The sequence below is a fragment of the Oryzias latipes genome, chromosome 15 (genome assembly GCF_053564925.1).
Source record: "Oryzias latipes strain Hd-rR chromosome 15, Olatipes_Hd-rR_3.1".
NCBI classification, from domain to species: Eukaryota; Metazoa; Chordata; class Actinopteri; order Beloniformes; family Adrianichthyidae; genus Oryzias; species Oryzias latipes.
In genome coordinates, this window is record NC_136251.1 from 8,561,760 (window position 1) to 8,583,433 (window position 21,674).

Here is a 21,674-nt window from a genome sequence, read left to right on the forward strand (position 1 = left end):
GGTCCAAATGACAATCAAATAATCACATAATTACCCCTCCCTCTGAGAGAGTGTGGTTCAAACGAAGTAATCTCTCCTTTTGGAGTTATTATGCAGATGGAATTTTACAATCAGCCATCAAACTCCATGAGAACTGTAAAAAAGTCCGTTTTAAAAATATCCATCTGTCAATATCATTGAGAGATATTTACGCTTTCCTCGTCTGGCAGTTGGTTCTGATCCCTCTGTTAGGCACTGTGTGGTTGTGAGTCATGTGTAGAGCTGGCCCAGGTGTAGAGCACAGACACAACAAACAAAGCCACCAGGCAGGGGGTTATGCACAAACCAAAGATCCCACTTAATCCCTTTGGAGAAGCAGGTCCATTGTCTGTGCTTTGTTAGCAAGAGTCTGGTGGTTTCCAAAGGCTGCACAAAAATTGCTTTGGATGAACAACGCTTCAGTGAATGCAAGTTTATTTTGGTACGTGCAGTTAATGGGTGGCTTCTGAATTGGACATAAATGGTAAAACTGAAAGGTTTGTGTGTTGCATTTACAAAAATCAAATTTTTGAAGTAAAAGACACATTTCTGAGTTGGAACATTGAAGAGCCTCTCCAATAAAAATGTATTTGGTGCGTGGCTGTACATTTTGTACATAGAACCCAAAAATGTACTTTAAAATGTAGCTAGGCGTGACTGCAAGAGTTTTGAATGCAGAAGCCGGAAACTTGGATTTATGCACGTTTACACAGACTTTTCATTGGAAGTGGTTGCTTGAACATGCTTTGCTAAGGGCAATGTGAATGTAGCTCAAGGGAAACTCTAGTCAGTCTCAGAAGGAAGATCCTTTTTGTCTCCCATATATATGAAGCACCGCTTAACAATCGACAGCACATAGCCTTAGATAGCACAAGAAAGATAGAACACACACCTGATGGGTCAACTCTTTTCACCACTACAGACTCATACAAGAACCACTTTGCCACTGGCAACTCACAAGGGCTGAGCTGAGTCAAACTTACGGTCAAGGGCCAAGGCTGGAGGCACAAGCTTCCTTTTTAAAGCTCTGTTAGGATTCAAGTATGGATAATTCAGGACTTAACTTCAAGGGACTCCTCCACCTGGGGTAGGGAAAACCAACAAGAGCAAAGCTCTCAATTTACCGGTTAATCTTCGTTCCAAAACTCACCTGTGGTCATGAGCTCTGGCTCATGACCGAAAGAACAAGGTTCCAAATACAAGCGGCTGAAATGAGCGTCCTCTATAGGGTGGCTAGGCGCTCCCTTAGAGATGGGGTGAAAAGCTTGTTCACCCGCGGAGAGCTTGGAGTAGAACCGCTTCTCTTTCACATCGACCAGTTGAGGTGGCTCTGGCATCTAGTCCGGATACCTCCTGGACGCCTCCCTGGGGAGGTGTTCCAGGCATGTCCCACTGGGTGGAGACCCCGGGGAAGGCCCAGGACACCCTGGAGAGTCTATGTCTTTCGGCTGGCCTGAGAACGTCTTGGGCTGGATGAAGTGGCCATCTTGGCTTAAGGGCCGTACACATCTGGATGAATATCGGCGCACGTTATTCGCCAGCGTTTTTCAACGCGTTTTTTGTGTTCACACCCTAGCGATTTTCTCTGACGATGAGCCAAGTGAACATGCAAATTCATTCCCTGACGTTAGATGGCGCTTAATGTGAACAGAAATACTCCTGTACACAAGGTGGCGCTGCGCAACTTTATGCTTCTTAAACTCGCTTTTCACTCAGAAGAAGAGAGCAAGTATTTACGCGCTTGTAAGAATCATACAAAGAAAACATGAATATTTCCAGCGCCAGTAGCTCTAGCTCCAGTTCCAGCGATGAAGAAATTATTGTTCTGTTGAATGATGAAAGACGCCGGAAAAGACGCCGATTTTGGGTACATACCATAGTTACGAGAAGAGAAGAACATGGGGAGTTTTATCGACTGGTACAAGAGCTGAAAATGTATCATGAGCGTTTTCGGGGATATTTTAGAATGTCCGTCAGTGAGTGCATCTTCTTCGTCTTATTTCTTCGCAGCAGTGTAGACGCTACTTGGCGTCTATCTTCTGCGCCGTTACGTATGTGTGCTCAGCAAGACAGTTTTGTGTTTGAGTGCCCCCAAGTTGTGTTTTACTGTAACTTCAGAAGCTCCAGACACGTGTGCAAAAGCGCTATTCTCATTGGTCGTATAGGTTTTGATGCGGCGCGTCAAACCAAAAAAACGAACCCGAGGCGTTTTTAAAAAAATGACGCTTTTACGCGTGGCGTTTTTCGCGTCGGTGTGCACACTCACATTGGTGCCCTTTGTTTAGTCACGAGGCGTTAAACGTCGGCGAATATCGCGCGCGAAATTCGTCCCGGTGTGAACAGGCCTTTAGACTGCTTCCCCCGTGACCCGGTCCCGGGTAAGCAAAAGAAGATGGATGGATGGAACTTCTGGGGACTTGAACTGGTCTTCAGACAGATACAGATCTGACAATCATCAGCATACAATGAACAGAGAAATCCTTTCCAGCAATGAAAGTCAGGTATAAAATGTTGAGGAAAAGAACAGACTAAAACTGTACCCTGCAGAACCCCGTTTTTTCAAACTAGCATGCTTCACTCATTGTTCTGTCTGCTAAATGGGACCTTGAAGGGCCTATACCATGCAAAATCAATTTTTTGAGCTTTTAAGTGTGTTATAACGTTCATTCCTCACAAAAAAGAACCCAAAAATGTGTTTGATCCATTCACGCATTTCTAAGTATTCCTCTAAAAACCTGAGCTCTGAGCAACACCCCCTTCCAATCCACGAAAAAGAGCGGGTTCTCATGGGGTGATGTAGATAAGTGAGAACAGCCCCTTCCAGGAAGAGTCTGCACCACCCACAGGCTAACACACACATTTTCTCCACGGAGCTTGCAGTGATCTGTTAAAACGCTTTCCTTTTATATGCACAACATGCATATCCACCTTGGCAAAAGTTTGCTTGGGGGGGCGAGACGCAGACACGCTGCCGAGGCCGGCTCGAGGTTGACGTTATGAAATGAGCGGCACCCATTTGCCTCAGAGGTAGAGTCGTCTTACTGCTGGGTTGGAAAAGAACTCAGGAAAATAACTAGTATTTCATTTAAAAATTGTTCTTTTGTGTGCCAAAGGTGATATATAATCATTTAGATTGTTCACTATAAAAGGCTTAAGAATAGCATAGTATATAGGCCCTTCAATCGTTGAGGAACATTACCACACATGACCACTAGGTGCTGCAGCTGAGATACTAAAATACAGTCATATTTTGTGTAAAAAACAGGGGCTACATTGAGCAGGGTTAAATTTATGTCATTGTCTAGGGCAGTTTTCAGGAGGATTTCATTAAGGATGGGTCTTTATGCATTAATGCCATTTGGAAATTTACAAGGACTTGACCAGGAAATAGACAGAACCAACAACCCAAGAGTGCACAAATCAATTCCTCATTAGTATCTGAAACAAATGTTGGTATCAGGAAGGCTTCTGTTAAACCTGCGAGAGTCCATGATTTTTTTGAAGATAGCAATCTGCTTTCATCTGGCTCTGTAGGTTGGACATCAAGATAACACACTTAGTTTTTCATATGTATGGCAACACCCACACTCAAATGCTGTCACTTCTCAACCCACAGCTGGGTTACACCATCACTATCCTTCTAAATGCTTTGTCACCCTGGTAATGGGCGGCCCAGAGACACACTCTCTGGTGGACTCCTACTGGCAGGCATATCCTTAAAACAGCGTCCCTCGGCAGCACTTGTCATCTACATGTCAGTAAATCCAGCTTCCTTCCTCCCACACAGACGCACTTTCAATATTTTCTCTTGAAAAATATCCCACCATCTTCTCCCACTATCCACACACTCCTGCACCCATCCCCCAGCCCTCCACCGACCCTTCAGTTGGTAACGAGGCCCATTTCTCCCCTGACGACAGCTTGTCTCTCTTTGCCGCTGATCCTCACCCTTCTTCCATCACTTCATCCATCTCTCCGTTCTTGGTTTTCTCCCTCCCTCTATTTCCCCCTGCCCCCCCCCCCCAATCCTACGACAGCAGAGTGCAGAATAACTAGAGCAGCCTTCCACGGCGTACCAGATACGGCGAACACCATGTCTCTTTCTCGATCCTCCCTTCACTCTCATGGATGAGTGATGTCCATGACAGGCTTTGCATCCTCTGAGAGCCCCTTTTGGCAATTAACACACACACATGCACACCAACATGTTCTCATCAGAGGCTCCCACATCACTTTACCAGTTGTCTTCACCTAAAAAGGCCAGGCGGAAACACTCTACCCATCAGCGTCTCAGTTCAGGCACACATCTCACACACTTGTACAGCTCTCTGTTGATGAATATCTTCGCTGTGAGTCTGATTCCATCAATCCATCTGTGTACTGTGAGCTGCTAATGTGGCCTGAGCACTTTATCCCGCGGCTGCATGGATCCAAATGCACTCTTTAGAACATTACTGCGTACAAAGGTGCATAAATATTTAAGGCTTTCTTTGTTTTGTGTTTAAGTGGAAAACACGAACTAGAGAATTCAAGTCTGTGATTGTTTTCCTGCCACTTCCTTTTCTTGTGATGTATTTTGTTTTATAATCACAGCTACTGTTATCGGTGACAATAAAAAAAAACAGGTTTGACCAAACATAGCCTGGGGCCAATTGAGCTATTTACAGTTTATTTTCCTAACAGAATACTGTTTGTACCAATTCATTAGACGATGAGGGTGCTTCACACCTTCACACGGAGCCGATAGGTCAAAGGGAAGCGTGAATTTATGAGGAAATGAGTGACGTGTTTCTCTCTCCAGTTTGCTCCTGACGAAGGTGAAGCTGGAGGAGGCCATGTTTGGACCCGCTGCAGCGCTGCAGACCTGTGAGGAGATGCTGCAATGCTGGCTGAGCCATCACGATGTCAGCCGCTCCAGGTGAGCATGCAAAAGACAATGTCTGTTGCTTTTCCTGCATCATGAAAACTACCAACCTCCAAATAGTTATTGTTTTATTCCCATTATATCTAAAGCTATGTTCACATCGCCCTCTGTAATGCGAATTCCAATGAAAATCAAGATTCGCCAGTTTTGCAGCGCTTTGACATTTTGCACCAAGCCTCTTCCAACTCTTCCAACATGCACTAGAATCGGGTCTTTGACTTCATAAGAGAACTAAATAGAGTGAGTGTGACGTCACCCTCAAAAAATGGCTTACTTCCAGCTCCAGCGTACAGGTGTGCCCATTTTTCTCCCGCAGACAGCCCATATCCACCGGTAAGGGCAATTGTGACTAAGGCATAAAACCTTGTTTGAATGCATTTTCTGGACCAAATTAAACTACTTAAGATTAAGTGGATTTTCTACTTAGAAACAGTTATTTCTCCCTATGTGTGTATTTTATTATCTCCTGGTAAATATTAACTGACCTAAATTGCATTATGCTAGAGTTGTGAACCTAAATCACAGGACTTTTGACTGAACTGATCACAGAGATTTAAAAAATAAAAATATTAGAGGATTTAAAACTCTGTCCCTTCTTCAACAACTCCACACAAAAATGTGGCTAAGAAAAACATTTTATTCAGTCACACGAACCTTAAAATGAGCAGCAAAGCCACAGATTTTGGCAGGCGCACCAACATGATTTCTCCACTTTGTTTTTATTACTCAGACTCTCACAAGTTCACAGTGTTCCAGTCAAATGCTCATTTTAAATATTATGCAAACTGCCGATGAGAGAGTAAGACAAAAGAAAAGCTTTTGTTTCCCTGATCCTTGTCCTTTAGTAAGACGAGAACAGTAGATGACGTTTGCTCCGCCCACTTCAACAACTTGCAGAAGATGATCCGATTTTAGAACCAGATTGTAAAGTAGTTTAGTTTTGGTGTGAGATCTGACTTTTTAATTAAACCTGGAGTCAATGGGAAGGTGCCCTCTTTTCCATCTTGTTTTAAAGTGGTCTTTTAAGGAACTGCATCATTTGTACAAGATATTTACAGAGATTCTCTGCAGCACAAAGTGATTCCCAGACCAAGAAAAGACCAGAAGCAACGCGTAAGCTGATCAGTCGAGAACAAACGCACATCAACAACTATTATCAAAACAAAAAAGATACAAGATTATTAGATATTAAAATAAAAGAAACTGGGTCTACACTGGAAGTAAGCCTGGAGCAAAAATAAAATATGGCTCCACCATTGCTCGCCATCTAATTTTAGGCTGGGGACTGCAAGCTAGCGGGAGAGAGTGTAAACAGAGAGCTTTCAGCAATGAAGAGGGAAAGGTTTTTTCTTTTTAAACCACTGGAAACATTTTGAAAGTAGACCAAAAGATGAGAGGAGTGGGTCTTTCAGTACTTTTGACTTCTTTTTTTCAAATAGAATTTCAAGTATTGGTGGAAAGTTTATCTATTTAAATATGGGACTCATAAAAGGGGCTACGGGTTTTGCGTGTGTTGATAGTTCCTTTAATCACTTTTACACATACATGAAGGTACATGTATTCATGAACTGCAGCTAATACACAAGCATGTGAAGAAATGTATTTTCAGTTTTAGCTCAGAGTGAGCAGAAACACTTTGTGATCCGTCCTTTTCCTCTGCCTTAGTGCTCCAACACATTACCTATCTATATATTTATCTATATGTCTATTTATATATCTGTCTAACACATTCCTCTATCTATTATGCTGCATGAGTGCTCTTCATCTCTGCCAGCATCAGGATGAATCTGAGTTGCAGCAGCACTGCAATCTTTTTGCCTCTTGTTTGGGAAAATGTAATGAGTGGGTTTCAAATGCAGCGCCGCTCGCGCACAAAGACTCAAAGAACATTTTACTGTATTGCAGTACTTGAAACATGTTTTTAGAGTATAGAATGATAACATGATGTGGGACAAATGCACAGAATGTTCTTGCACAACTGGAATAAATGTTTAATTGGAGAGAACACACAAACAATATTTGAATGCGATAAAGACAATAACACACACACTTTAGTTTGTCTTAATTTAGGTTTTAACTTGGAAAAATGTGATTTTTTCCCCCACAATTTTCTTTTTTAAACGGACTGTGAAGACAAACCATACTCTTAAATTGGAAATTAAACTATTAACATTCATTACAGCCTGCATGACCATATGTTCATGAAAGCAAGGGCAGCTTTAAAAAAGACAATAGAAAAAAATGTTGTGAAAATGAAAGAATGTTTTTAAAAACACGAAAAAGCAGAAAAAGCCTTTCTCAGACAGGACTGAATAAATTAATATTTGAAGCAAAAGGAATACAGTAGTGCACGTGAGGCGCTGTAGCTTTTGTTGACAACAATTTGGACTTTGGCTGTTGTCAAATTTTGTCTTACAATGTCTGTTTACATTGGCTTGCAAAAGTATTCATACCCCATATTTCCTCACATTATAACCACAAACATAAATATACTGGACCAACACAAAGTGGCATACAGTTGTCAACTTTTCAGTTTTCACTTAAAAACTTTCCGTTTTTAACTGAAAAGTGCAGTGTGCAATATTATTCAGCCTCCATAATTTGTGGAACCCCCTTCTGCTGCCGTTACAGCTGCACATCTTTTGGGTGAGTCTCTTAGCAGTTTTGCACATCTAGAGATTGAAATTTTCAGGCTGAGCTAGATTAGATGGAGAATGTTTGTGAGCAGCAGTTTTCAGATCTTTCCACAGATTCTGGATTGGATTCAGGTCTGCTCTTTGACTGGGTCATTCCAGCACATGATTACGTTTTATTTTAAACCATTCCATGGTAGCCTTGTGTTTACATAAAGGGTCGTGGTCCTGTTGGAAGGTGAAGCCCCGCCTTATTCTCAAGTATTTTGCAGACTCCTACATGTTTTCTTCCTAGATTTCCCTGTATTTGGCTCCATCCATCTTCCCATCAACTCTGACCAGCTTCCCTGCCCCTGCTGAAGAGAAGCAGCCCCAGAGCATGACGGTGCCACCACCATGTTTGGTAGTGTGGCACATTAGGTTTCTGCCACACATATAGTTTTGCCTTTTGGCCAAAATCTTCTGTTTTGGTTACATATGACCAGATCTCCTTCTTCCACACATTTTGGGTCCCTCACATGGCTCCTGGCAAACTGCAAACAGAACCTTTTTGGGGTTTTCTTTTAACAACAGCTTTCCTCTTGCTACTCATCCATGAAGCCCAGATCTGTGGAGTGTAAGACTGATAGTTATCCTATGGACGAATTCCCCCATCTGAGCTGTAGATCTCTGTTCGTCCAGAGTCCCCGTGCGGGTCTTGGCTGCATCTCAGTGCTCTCCGTGTTCGGCCTGTTCGCTTAGGTGTACGGCCATGTCTCAGTAGGTTTTCAGTTTTGCTATACTCTTTCCATTTGGGGATGATGGGCTCAGCAGTGAGATGTGAGATGTTCAAAGCTTGGGAAACCTAACCCTGCCTTAAATTTCTCCACTGCTTTATACCAAGCCTGTCTGGTGTGTTCGTTGGACTTCATGAAGCTCTTCGCTCCCCAATATTCTCTTCACATACCACAGAAGCCGTCAAAGAACAGCTGTGTTTGTACTGAGATTAAATGACACATAGGTGGACTCTATTTAGTCATTTAGTTTGATCTGTCTGCAGTCTGTAGGCGACATCTGAAGGTAACTGGATGCACTCAGAGAAAAGGGGGCTAAATACTTTTGCACACGACACTTTTAATTTTTTATTTGTAAAAACAAAAAAAAAAGGCATGTATAATTTTCTTTCTGACAACTGTATGCCACTCTGTGTTGGTTTTTCACATAAAATTCCAATAAAATATGTTTGTGGTCATAACGTGAGAAAACGAGGAACCCCAAAGCTCCTGAAGCTTGAAAGCCATTCTCCTTTTCTATTAGAGAACAGAATTTATGGTTTTACAAATATAAAGGTTACAAGCTGCAAAGAACCCTGCACCATCATACCACCACCACCATGTTTGACTCTTGCAGTGATGTGCTTCTTTTAAGATATTTTTGTCAATGGGAAATGTTATGGTATTGCTTAGCAGACTCTTTCTCGTTGAACTGTCCAATGGATCCATTTTTGGCTTTTTTGTTGAGGGGATCCTAAGTGGGATCCTCCACACAGTGACTAACCCTTCTTGTGGAACGGGATCATTGGAGTGGGACCTCCCAGGTCTGGCTGCTTGCTTTGATTGGGGGTATCCCATAGTGACGTTCTCTGTGATCATGACTGGGTTGGACACTGGCGTGGACAGTTCCCCAAAATATAATTTTCTCCCATCAGCATGAAGCCCAGTTTACGCTTTGGTTTCTATTTTTCTGAGTATTTTTTTCTTTTTTTTGTGTCACTTGATGTTTCAGAATGTTTGGTCCTGGGAGGTCAGGAGGGTGCAACCCATTCTGTGTATCCCTTGTGCTATTCTAGGCACTTGAACATTGGGAGTTGGGTCATCCAGACCCACTAGACCAGGGGTCGGGAACCTATGGCTCGCGAGCCATATATGGCTCTTTTGATGGTCACATGTGGCTCGCAGACAAATCTTTAATTCAATTTTTTTTCCTTCATTAGACCAGTCCTTCTCGTGCGCGATGCGATGGCAGAGGCGCGCAGTAGTAGCGGTGCTTAGAGAGACAAATCTGCGCCAGCACTAGTATAAGTTTAAAATTGTCTATTAATTCACAGAGTTTGTACCACCCGGAAACCTGTGAATTGCCGTGCCTAAAACTGCGCGCTCCCGTCTCTGAGAAAGAGCGCGCAGTTGCGGGGACGGGATGTGTGAGGGAGAAAGCAGAGGGTGGGGCTGAGGTGTTGTGGGGACAGGCTGCAGGTGAATCGCGCAGGGATTGTAAAAACGTAAAACCCGCTGCCTGTCACTCACTGCAGCGTGTGAGTGTGTGTTTGGCTCCATGTCTGTCTCACATCTACAAAACATTCATACCAACCTAAGATCACGTTTAAAGTCTCAACGCCTGCATGAAGCAGAAACTCACCACGTAAACCAGACTAGACCATCAGCAAAACTACCACGAGAAATACTCATCATTTATTAGAAACAGCATAACAATGTTATTAAAAAGAATCCACAGACTTATTGTACTTTAAAAATGTTGAAATTACATCAAATGCACACATTCACTTGTATTTTAGTTTTAAACATATTGTCGCGGACTGAGTTGGATGGCTGTTGGGCCGCGTTAAAAGTTCTGGAGTTCATGGAACGCATCGATCAAGCAGAGATCTGATTGGCCCTCAGTTCTGTCGCTCAGCCTGTTGTTAGGTAGTTTGGACCAATGGGGTTCAGCTATGGGCCGAATAAGGGAAATGGGAGGGCTACAGCGGGAGCAGGGGAATATAAAGTTGGGAGACGCGCTCTCGTCTCGTCTCGGCGGGAGAGATTCAGGAGCTGCTGAATTAATTGTTCGGCGTTTGTTGCGGTCTGCAGTAACCCGAATAAAGAACCTTAAAAGAGGTTAAATCCCCGTGCCTCAGTGTGGGAAAGGGACACTACATTATTGTATGGCTCTTTCGAAATTACATTTCAAAATATGTGGCGTTTATGGCTCTCTTGGCCAAAAAGGTTCCCGACCCCTGCACTAGACAGTGGTCTGAACCTTTTTTCTTCAATGATTTGTGATCTTCACTGGTGTCCATGGATTTCATGAAATTTTTCCACCTTTATCCACCTTTTTCATGGTAGGGAGAACACGTCAATGGAAGGGTGGGGTCATCTAAGATAGCACAAGGGTTAATTTATCATTTCATTTTTTTTTTTACTTTTTTACATTTGTAAAGCACTTTGTGTTACACTTAAGTGAAAAGTGCTTCATAAATAAAGTTTGATTTGGTTCTATTTAAATCCTGACCTCTGACCTCAATAGAGTCAGTAGAACACTGCAGTTCTTTACATGTCGTTCTCTTGTATTGTGACATCCTGAAAAGGTCCTGATTATGTTCTTGAAGGGATTTCGGTCAGTCTGTCACTCCTAAGGCTCTACAGTGTTCCAAGGTTCTCCAGTTGTGTCACTTCAGTTCCCCGAAGTCCTTTTTCTGTAGAAATGACTAACACAGTACATTTTGGAGACATTGTGTCCCATCTGTTCTTGGAATTTTTAGATGACACCCTGAAATTATGAGGTCTTTTGGCTTACCTCACTTGGACAGAAAGAGTCTGTTAAAGTTGTTTCTTGGTTTATCCTGCCCCACTCTTGCAGCTTTGAGCAATTAAAAAAAAACACCTGCATGCTGAATGAGACAATAAAGCTGACAACGTTGCTTAAAAACTAGCTCTGACCTCTGATGTACCAGGCTATTACAGAATCTGCTCCTCTGTAACCCCTTGTGCTATCTTAGATGACCCCACCCTCACATTGACGTGTTCTTCCTACCATGACAAAGGTGGATAAAGGTGGAAAGATTTCATGTAATCCATGGACACCAGTGAGGTTCACAAATCATTGAAGAAATATGGTTCAGAGCACTGTCTAGTGGGTCTAGATGACCCAACTCCCAATGCTAAAGTGCCTAGGATAGCACAAGGGTTAAAAGCACACAGTATGCTTCTCTGTCTTTGAGACATCTCTGACTCTTCTGTGTTTGCACATGTCTGCGCTGGCGTGCGTAACAGCGAGACGGATGACAGCAGCAGCCTCCCGATGGCTGACAGGACAGAGATCAGCCCCGGAGGCCAGAAGCTCTCCGTCCACCTCCACCTGCCGGACTTCCACGATGGATCCACAGGTGTGTTTGTTCTGCCTGTCTGTCCTCCTGCACATTTGAACTGCTGCACATATTGATCGTTTCGAGTTTAATACATACACTTACCCTTTAGCAGTGGAAAAGGCTCATTTGCAGCTCAGCCCAGCTTCCTCAGCGTTTGACCTATTCTGGATTAGAACCTTGTTTGCCCATCTGCGCCTCCTTTCTGGGGAGCAGATGCGCTGCTTAAATATGAATTATGTGACTCATATCTTCACCTGTGCTTCTCCCAGGATCACGCTGTTCAGACACAGGAAATTTCACAATGTTCTGAGGCTTGAAAAAGAATTAAAGCTTGTGCTGCTCTGCATGGGTCAGCGTTTGCTCATTCTGTCTGTAAAATGGCTAAATTGCCAGATTTGTAACAGTTTAAGGGAAGATTATAGCTAAATATTGTTCCCATGTGTTCTGTTGTATTTAAGGTTCCCACAGCTCTCCGTCAGTCGCTGTGTCTCGTCTGGATGCGGCGCTGTCCGAGGTGTCCGACATGAGCTCCACCCGCCGCCATGGACCTCCCCACATCTGGATCACCCTGGAGCGCGTCTGGCTGCAGGCCGGTACGACACATGACTTATAATGATGTTTGAAAAGCCCTGGAATCTCCAGGACAATTTGATTTCAGACGTCCCACAATGAGCCTTTTACTGCAGGATTAACCATTTATCATAACGTGATCCATGTGAGTTCTGTTAGTGGAGCACAGAAATAAATCTGTTTGAATTTACTTTAAGTAAGCAATGACTTTGATGAAAGCTTTTGGCGTAAAGGGATTTCAATGGGAGCCAGTTTACCTTACCAATGGTGTTGAGCCTTAACGACACAAGTTTTAGGAGATTCCACAGATAAGATGCAGATTCTTCAAGTAAAATAGCTGTTATGTCCATATGTTAATGTGAAGATGGTACACCGTGTTTATAAGCATCACAGAGTTTAGAGGTCAAAAGCCACAACCTAAACTATCCACTGGAGGGATCCCCAAACAGTTTGCAACAAGGGATTTCAACAGATTGTAAAAAATATAAAAATCGAAAACATTTTAAGCCAATAAAGCGTTTATTTTGGCTGCAAACTTTGATTTTAACAGAAAATTTTCTCTTTTTTTCTATTTTGTGAACTGCAGGGTTTTCTTTAGTGTTTAGACCCAGAAAACATAAACTTCTTTTACAGTTTTTCTCAGTCGCTTTAGTACAATTCTCAGATCAGAATTGAAGTTTGCAAATACGTGTGTGCATTTCTCAAAACAATTTGTACAAACAGCAAAACTCTATGGATTTCTTGCAAAAGCCTGTAACTTGCTCAAAATCTTTAGTTCATCTCTCAAAACTAAGTCTATATGTCACTGAACATGTCAGTGCCATCAGAATGTCAAGTCCTTGTGTCATTGTCTACGAACAAGACAGTCAAATGACTTAGTCATGTTGTCAAAATAACTGTACTTTAGAGGGAGGTTCTGATGGAAACTATGGCTAAAGTTATGATGACAATTAGTGTAAAATGTAAGTTACACCTTTTTTGTTTGATTGCAAGAGACTGGACAAGATTCACATTTACACTTTTATTGTTCATATTGTAATTTGTTGACAGACCATATCACACCAACATAGAAAAAACCCACTGCAAACAGTAACACAAAGGGAAAAAAAGATAGGACAATATTCTGTCCAACAGTACAGGCAGTGCAGTAGGAATTGGTGTGGTCTTCCTACACCTCTTGTCGTTCCTGTATGTTAGGCCACAAATTCTCATCCACATCACAGCGAATATCCTCTCTTGCAATGCAGCGAAATATTTTTGTCACATTATGACAACTTGGTCAGCCATTTTGCAGTTAATGACTTATACGATGAACTAATGACTAGGTGTTTTGAGGAGTAAGACTATTGCACAGTGAACTATATAATACATTTTGATCAACATGACATAAACAATTGATAATGTAGCAAAGAGCAGAGAATTGTCCATAATCATTTGCATGGATGTACCAAAACAATTGCAACTTGTTCAAAGAAGTGAGAAATTGCTTATATGATGTGCACAAGTGACATCATGATGTGAACAAATAGTTTTGGGAATTTTATTCTGATCTGAGAATTGTACTAAAGCGACTGAGAAAAACTGTAAGCATTGTTACTGTTTCTGTCAATCTTTCAGGTTTCCTTAGTTTGTGTGTTGTGAAGGTTGTGTGAAAGTATTCTCAGAAGTACAACTCAGTCCTGCACACTCTTGCAGATTTGAGTTTTTTTTTGTATTTTGAGTGGTCGGTACTTTTTCAAACACTGGAGGCAGTGTTTCTGTGTCATTTTCTAGGACATAGAAAGAGCGGATGGATGGATGGATGGATGGATGGATGGATGGATGGATGGATGGATGGATGGATGGATGGATGGATGGATGGATGGATGGATGGATGGATGGATGGATGGATAGATGGATAGATGGATAGATAGATAGATAGATAGATAGATAGATAGATAGATAGATAGATAGATAGATAGATAGATAGATAGATAGATAGATAGATAGATAGATAGATAGATAGATAGATAGATAGATAGATAGATAGATGAGTTATCCAGACATACAGCTGTGAGACCACTGAATCTGAACTACTGAGAAATAATATTTAATCTTTTTAAAAGGTTCTTCAGGTTAATATAATTCTGTTTAGTCTGAAAGTGTGAATTCCTGTATGTGAGTAAAGACAGATTGGCAAAAATACAGACAGCTGTTACCTTCATCCCTTCAGCCATCATCAGTCTGCCTGTGGATGCTCATAGGACATCACACTGATGGATGCAACAATGCTCCATTCATCCACTCAGCTGGAGTGGGTGAAGCATGAGAACCAAGCAGGAATCCATGCAGAAAAGGCGGTGTTGCACCCAGTTAGCCAAAGCATTACAGTGCAAGACTAAAGGGGGGCGAGGGAATGGACTTATGTAAAAATGTCCTGTGATTTCTGTGCACACTCTGTTCTAACCTTTAGCCCCAGCTAAATAACAGGGACAGGTTTGTCGAGCTGTGTGTTTCTTCCCAGGATTCCTATTCTTTTAGGTCACTTCCTGTCTGAATCCCACATCCTCATCACCTGATGAGAAGAAACACAAATGCAGAATCATTATTTCAGAACAGTCTGCACAAATATAAATACTTATTATACTGTTTTTTGCTAAGAGCTCAGGTGAGAGCAGGAAAACACGTTACATAAACCTCCTCCCTGAAATGGATCTATGAAGAGGAACCCCAAGGCTGAGAAACAGCCCTTTTTTTGTTTGCTTCCGCAGTTTCCCATCTGTGCATCCATGAGACTCAGGTAAACAAACAAACCCCTCCCCACCCAGCAAACACATGGGTCCCTTCCACTCAGGAGCAGCTCGCCGTTAGGTTATCACATCACATTGAAGCAGATCTCTCCCCCTGTAGTGCTCAAATGATTGACAGCTCGCCCTTCCTGTGCGGACACGCCCCCCTCTTTCAGTCCCAGGGGCAGTTCCTTTTGCATTACTGTAGTACTGCAGTACCTGCTTGCAGTCTTATTTGCTAAGCAGAATGCTTGTGGGCGTGATGTTTTGGGTTTTTGCCTGGGATTTGTCCTCATCTTCCCAGGAGGGGCGGAAGGGGGGCCAGGCAGCTTTGGTGTTTGATGGCCTTATTTAGGCAAAAGTTTCTAGACTGCTCGCTCTCTTTCACTGTGCAACTGTGTGCAATTGTGTCCAAGCACTTCCGAGCAGTCCAATATGCATTTCAGCGGATCATCTGAATCTCTTTGAAAAAGTTTTATGTGCCCCCACCCCACCCAGCCTGTCTGACCTGCCCTCACCCCTGCCCACCCTCCCCGCAGGTGAGCTGTTCATGGCGGATTGCCGGTTCAAGGAGGCCCAGTACTGCATAGCGGAGGCAGCATCCCTTTTCCCCAACTCTCACTCCGTGCTGCTGCAGCGAGGTCGCCTGGCCGAGCTCCGAGGGCAACCGGACGACGCCAAAGGTCACTATGACGAGGCCCTGGCCATCCATCCGACGGGGGAGCGCATACTGGTACACATGGTGAGCGACGGGGAAAGCTGCAGCGGCTGCAAAATTGAATTAAAACTTACATAACACTGCTCCGTTCAGTGTTGTGCACGCAAACACAGTGGGAGGCACACACACACAAACACACACACACACAACATGCTCGGATGCACTGATACATTAAGTGCTTTATTTGACTCTATTAAATTAGAACTGACGTATAATACAGGCGGAGCAAATGCACACACTCGCACAGCTGCACACACACTCACACACATTTGTAATGCTTTACTTGACTTCAAGAATTACGCCAAATTGTTTGTTACGCAAGAATTGCAGAATTAAGTCAGACTTGTTCAGTCATGTACGAACATGTGCTGCAGGAAGGTTCACAAAATTTCATAAATTCAGCAAATTCAATTACAATGAAATTCAATTCAGTTCATTTATTTCAGTCGCACACAGCACAAACAAAGCACACACATTCATTCCTTCAGGCAAGCCAGTGTTTATTCTAACTCAGGGTAGAAAAATGACATACAAACGCTCTACTTTTTAGGGTTTTTCCAGATGCACAAGTAGCTCAAAATCTTTCATTTATTTACCATAAAAACCCTCAAATGTTTGTTTTTTATGAATGCTTTGACAGATGTTCTGTCTTTAACCCATAAGAACCCATGATAACACCAGTGGAACAGAAAAACATCAGGAATGTGTTCTGCGGTCCGCTTGGTCTGCTGCAGGGGCGGAGCTAAAGCATATTATATGGGGGCGTGGGAGGGGGCAGAAGACTTTGGAAGGTTAACAAAACAGCAGAGAGGAAGGCCCTTGCAAAAGAAAAGACTAAAAATACACATTTGAAACCGTTTTATTATCGTTTCTTGTTTCTATTTGCAATGCTTAAAGAAGCATGTATTAATTATTTCTTAATTTTTGTCAGTAATGATACTAATAATCACTTAAAATTAGGGGGGCACAAGTGGGGCAGGGCTTTTTGCTGGGGGGCAGCTGCCCTCTTCTGCCCCCCTGTAGTTCCAGCCCTGGTCTGTGGTACTGTATGTTCCACGTACTTTTATCTTAAAAGAAAAATAGATTGGGGTTCTCATGGCTTTAAAACATACTTATAAGTTTTCTTTTAAAACTTTTGACAACTTTCTTACAAAAACAAAACAGTCCTTGGTAGAATCTACTCAAAAGCCAGTAAGAATGGGTGCTGAATTAGTGGCATTTTGCCTCTTTATGTAGAGAAAATCTCTCTATCATTTAATGGTCAATTTCAAATAGTATTCCTGATCCGTTCAAAGGTTTTGAAACCAAATGCAACTATTTTTACCCTTTATTAAGTTTAACTAACCTTGTCCTTAGATTGAAGATAGACTTTAAATGACATTCAGATCAGCTAAAGGGAGGGAGCAGCTCCACCTCGTTGTTTGACTGCAGCGCCGTACACACATCTGACAATCTTTTCCACTTTTGTAATTATTTCCATTTCATTCATTTAGTCAGTTTTACTATAGCAACCAATACTGCCATTGTAGTAATCAGATTACCATCATGTGCTGACATTAGGACTGACTGCTGTTCTGTGGTCCCACCCTCAGCAAAAGGCAAAACTTCCTTCAAATCAATAAATTTCTTTGCTTTATATTGCTATTTATTGATTAATTTGTTGTTGTTTATGTTTAGGATGATAAAGATTGCAATTTGAATTCAAATACAAATACTACAGTAGAGGGGGGGAAATAGTTGAAGATCCACTCATGAAAACGTTGTTTTAGTTGTTAAGGCTGCATCAAAAGCTGCGTCTGGGTTAAATAGAAGTTATAGAGTGAGTGCAGTGACTGAATAGTTCCGCCACAGAAAGACATGTATTTGGTCTGCATAACGTTTGTTCTTTGCTTCAGGATAAAGTTTGTATTTATGGCCATGTATTGTATGTCTTGTACACAATTTTTAGGACATATAAAGTCCAAAACATTTTTTTCGGCACATCAAGTTTTCTTTCATCTTTTTTAAAGTAGTTAATGGAGTTTCCTAGATTTTTTTTAGAGGAAACCCTGTGACAGTTTCATTCATGGTTCGTTTTTATCTAAAAACAAAATTTAGGTTTGAAATTAATTTGGCTGATGGTTCAAAAGTTCAAAAGACATGTTAGATATGTTCAACTAGTGAAGCTGTAATCCTGGAATGCTGCTTGTCAGCTGCGCAGTCATTGGTGCGTCAGCATCATAGCTGTGATCCTTCTCGCTTTGATCATCTCCTTGCTGCTCTGTCATTCTGTCAGATGTTCTTTTTCTGCAACAAATTCTTAGAAACAAATCAGTTTTTGATCCTGAACCAACCAATAAGAAAACGGTAATCTGATATCCTGTCACTCCCCCACTCCTGTTCATCCCAGCCGGTTCCACCTCTGTGGGATCTTCTGGAGCTCACTCCCACTCACTCTTTTTCTGCCCTTCTGTCCTCCAGATGATCCACTGGATTACCCACCGCTACTCTGACCTCCCAACTTTCTCAGTTGTGGTTTTGAACGAAGCACAGAGGGATCTTCCTGAAATCCTGAACTAGCGTCATGTGACACGGCAGCACATTTATCTGTGGTATCCATGGCTACAATAGATGTGCGGCTTGATATCGCTTAAGCATTAGCCATACTGTGACCACATAAGGCAAGCGTTAAGCTCTGGCTGCTCACTTTTAGATGGATTTGTGTGCAGTAGCGCTGTCCCAGGGGTACGCATCTCTTCCATATTTGGCCTGTGGGAGAACCAATCCCAGGGGGTGAAACGCTGAAACAAAGCCAGCTGGCAGCGACCTACTCTGGGTTTCTTACAGGACAGATGTGTCTCAGTCTGAGTTTGCATGTGTGGGTGACTGCACATGTGTTTCGGCATGACTGTGTTTGTGTATGCCAGCTTTCCTCTATGGATTTGGCCCACATGCGGACTATTTGTGCTTTTTTGAGTAAACTATATGAATGCATTAGAGCCTCTTTTTTTTGCAGGCAAGTAATTGACCCAAATACAAAAACCTCTGCATTCTGGGAAGGAGATAAGTAGTGGGACAGTGCTTCATTAGACATGCTGGAGGAGCATTGTGGTAAATAACTGCATTCTTCCACTGTGACAGAGCGAGTGGGACAGTGCGTGGGACCTTTGATTTGACGCTCTGTCTATATTGTAGCTTGCATCAGGCTGCCAGATTCCAGCCTACAGTTGCTGCTACTCTGAGCAGATCCGTGCATTTATTTTTGTACTAGATCTGCTGTGGACGCTTTGTGTGCCAGTGGCCCATTTACTCTGCTCTGCCTTAAAGGGAATTCTGGTGATATTCTCGGTTGATATTTTTAAACCTGAGCTATTATTCTGCAAAAGTACATACTGTACTTTCCTTGACGGTTCTTTAGATGCCGGCAGCTTTTTAATGACTTGGCTGCACATTAAAGAGGATGCACTCCTCCTGTGTTATAGCTGCAAACCTCCTCCTACTTTCAGTCAGCATGTCTAACTTTCTTTCAGTCCTTTTGTGGACATTAATAAGTACTATGGATCAATAATTTCTAATATAAGGTCAGTAAAGACGTTTCTGGAAATTCAAAATTAAAATAATTGTGAAACAATCTATATAAAACTTTTTTTTTAATTGAGAAGATTTTCCATTGGAGAGAATTCCTTTTATTCTCTCTATCTCAGGTGTCTCGCAAAGCTTCGGTGTACGATATATAACTTGTAAATTGTGCGAAAAGTAATGCAAAGTATTGTCTGGAGCAAATTGGCCGATTTGCGCGGTTTACTATTTTATGAATAATTAGCTAAAAGGACAAGGATTAAACGTCAAGTCAAAGTTTTTGAATGTACTGATAGTACATAGACTGGAGTACGGTGGCCTTGAAGTCCAAATCACATCAACAAATCACTCAATGCAAAAACATATGAAAGATGACGACAATTAAGAAGGAAAACAAATAATAATAAATAAATAAAAACATTACAGTCTAGAAATCAAAATTCTTGAAACCAAAATGTAAAAAATACATTTTGTCAAACCAAATAAAATATTAAAAATGAAACATTATAAGAAACCTGAAAAGTTAGGAACTATGAGACATCACTGATTGGACGACATTTGAGTTTTGAAGAAGAGGGAAAGCAGAAGGATGTTTTTTCCTGATCTGTGGTTAGAGTTGATTAACACTGAACTTTTGCAGCTTAAAGAAATTTGACTAATTGTTTCCTGTTCAAAAGGTAAACAAACATCACCATCCAATCAGTGATGTCCAAGCATCAGTTCACACAAATGTTACAATATCCTGATGTATTGATTGTATAACTGCTGTGTTGGACAGGATGCAATTGAAAACCCTGATGTTTTCACTACTCACTACATTGTGCTCTATGTTTGCCATTTCGTTGAGCTGTCCGGATCTACAATTTTCAAATGCTCTAAAAATATCCAAAAGTCCCTGCAAAAAACTAGTGTGCATTAATGCTTACTAGATTCGGGAAAATAGACCACAATGCATTGCGTTTAAACAATGTTCGCAGAAAAAAACGTGTTTAAATGTAATTTTTTAGAAATAAAACATCCATGTTTTCCTCATTAGAACACAGTAGATTAATAAACAGTCGTAGTGAAATGATTGAATTGATTAGATTTTCAAACAGTGATTTGCCGTTTAAAAAAAATAAAAGATAGTGAGCATGGTGTCCTAGTTGCTTTTGAAATCCTGGACACCAGATATCTCCGCACTATATAGTTTCATAGGGAGTAGGGTGGTAATTCTTACAGAATCCGTCGGTCTAAATCATGGCTGCCCAATCCTGATCCTGGAGATCTCCTGCCCTGCCTGTTTTCCAGTTCTCTCTTCTCTACTTTCTGCTGAATAGCTGACTGAGGTGTCTCCTTATTCTGATTGATTTAACACATCTAATCAGCAGCAGGAAGTGCAGGGAGAGCTAAAAACCAGGCAGGGTGGTAGATCTCCAGGACCAGGATAGGGCAGCCCTGGTAGATGAAGGTTCATCTCCCTCAGGGAAAACAGCAAAAGAGGAAATCCTTCTGTCTGTGTCACACTTTGATTCCTGCATGTTTGTAGTTGCAGCTTCAAAATGTACTTATATCCATCTAAAGAAGATATCCGGATTGCATTTTGAATGTTGATGCCTCCCCTTTTTGTCTTGTAAAGTTTGTCTCCAGGCAGGAGGTGTCCTGCCGTTGTAATGTGGTGAGATTAGATGAAGAGGCGGTTGCATGTTATGCATAGGACTCAGCTCCAAACCTTTTGCCCCAAAACCTGCACTTCAGGTTCATCTTATTGAAGCAGAATAATCCAGTGTGGAAGCCACAGACTTTTCCCTGCAGCCAAATGGACGTGAGGAGAGGTCCAACCCTCAAGTGGAATCCAAACAGCTGGTTTGTAATATTTACTAATGGGAGTGTCCCTCCACAGGCCTGTGTGTTCCCCTCAGTTGCTTTGTAGCTTTTAGGTGAGCATGCGATAGACAGAGATAGAGGTGCAGTCATCAGACAGTGACTCACACCTCCGATCAGTCGGTTTCTGAGTATTTTTGGTTGGATGAGGGTGTGGTAGAGCAGAATTACACCATCATGGTTGGGCAGTTATGTGTTTTCTGTCAGGATCCGCTGGATAAAGGCAGTGTCAGCTGTCACACATTTGCCTGTCTGAGCCGCTTGCTTCATCACGGTAAGCGTTTGGTTGACACGTGCGTTATGCGCGGCACGCAGTCAGTGTGTGTGTGTTCTGGTCCTCACACCACGGCCCAGCCTCGCTTCCAGCAGGGGAATGGAATGAATCTGACCCACTCCCAACATCCACCTCGTCTCCTCCTCTGAGTCAGTCAAACGCTTTACTTTTACTCCTCTTTTTCCAGCCTCACTCTCAGGACGAGCACTTGTGCTCATTGAATTA

At 42.2% G+C, this 21,674-nt stretch overlaps 1 protein-coding gene across 1 annotated transcript in view; it reads left to right on the forward strand.

Moving 5' to 3' along the window:
• ttc7a (tetratricopeptide repeat domain 7A) overlaps nucleotides 1-21,674 on the forward strand; it is a 77,105-nt gene that overhangs the window by 42,910 nt on the left and 12,521 nt on the right. The window contains exons 17-20 of the mRNA XM_023963404.2: nucleotides 4,820-4,936; nucleotides 11,604-11,716; nucleotides 12,157-12,291; nucleotides 15,576-15,778. Of these exons, the coding sequence (XP_023819172.1) occupies nucleotides 4,820-4,936; nucleotides 11,604-11,716; nucleotides 12,157-12,291; nucleotides 15,576-15,778 (568 nt within the window). The remainder of the gene's footprint in view (nucleotides 1-4,819; nucleotides 4,937-11,603; nucleotides 11,717-12,156; nucleotides 12,292-15,575; nucleotides 15,779-21,674) is intronic.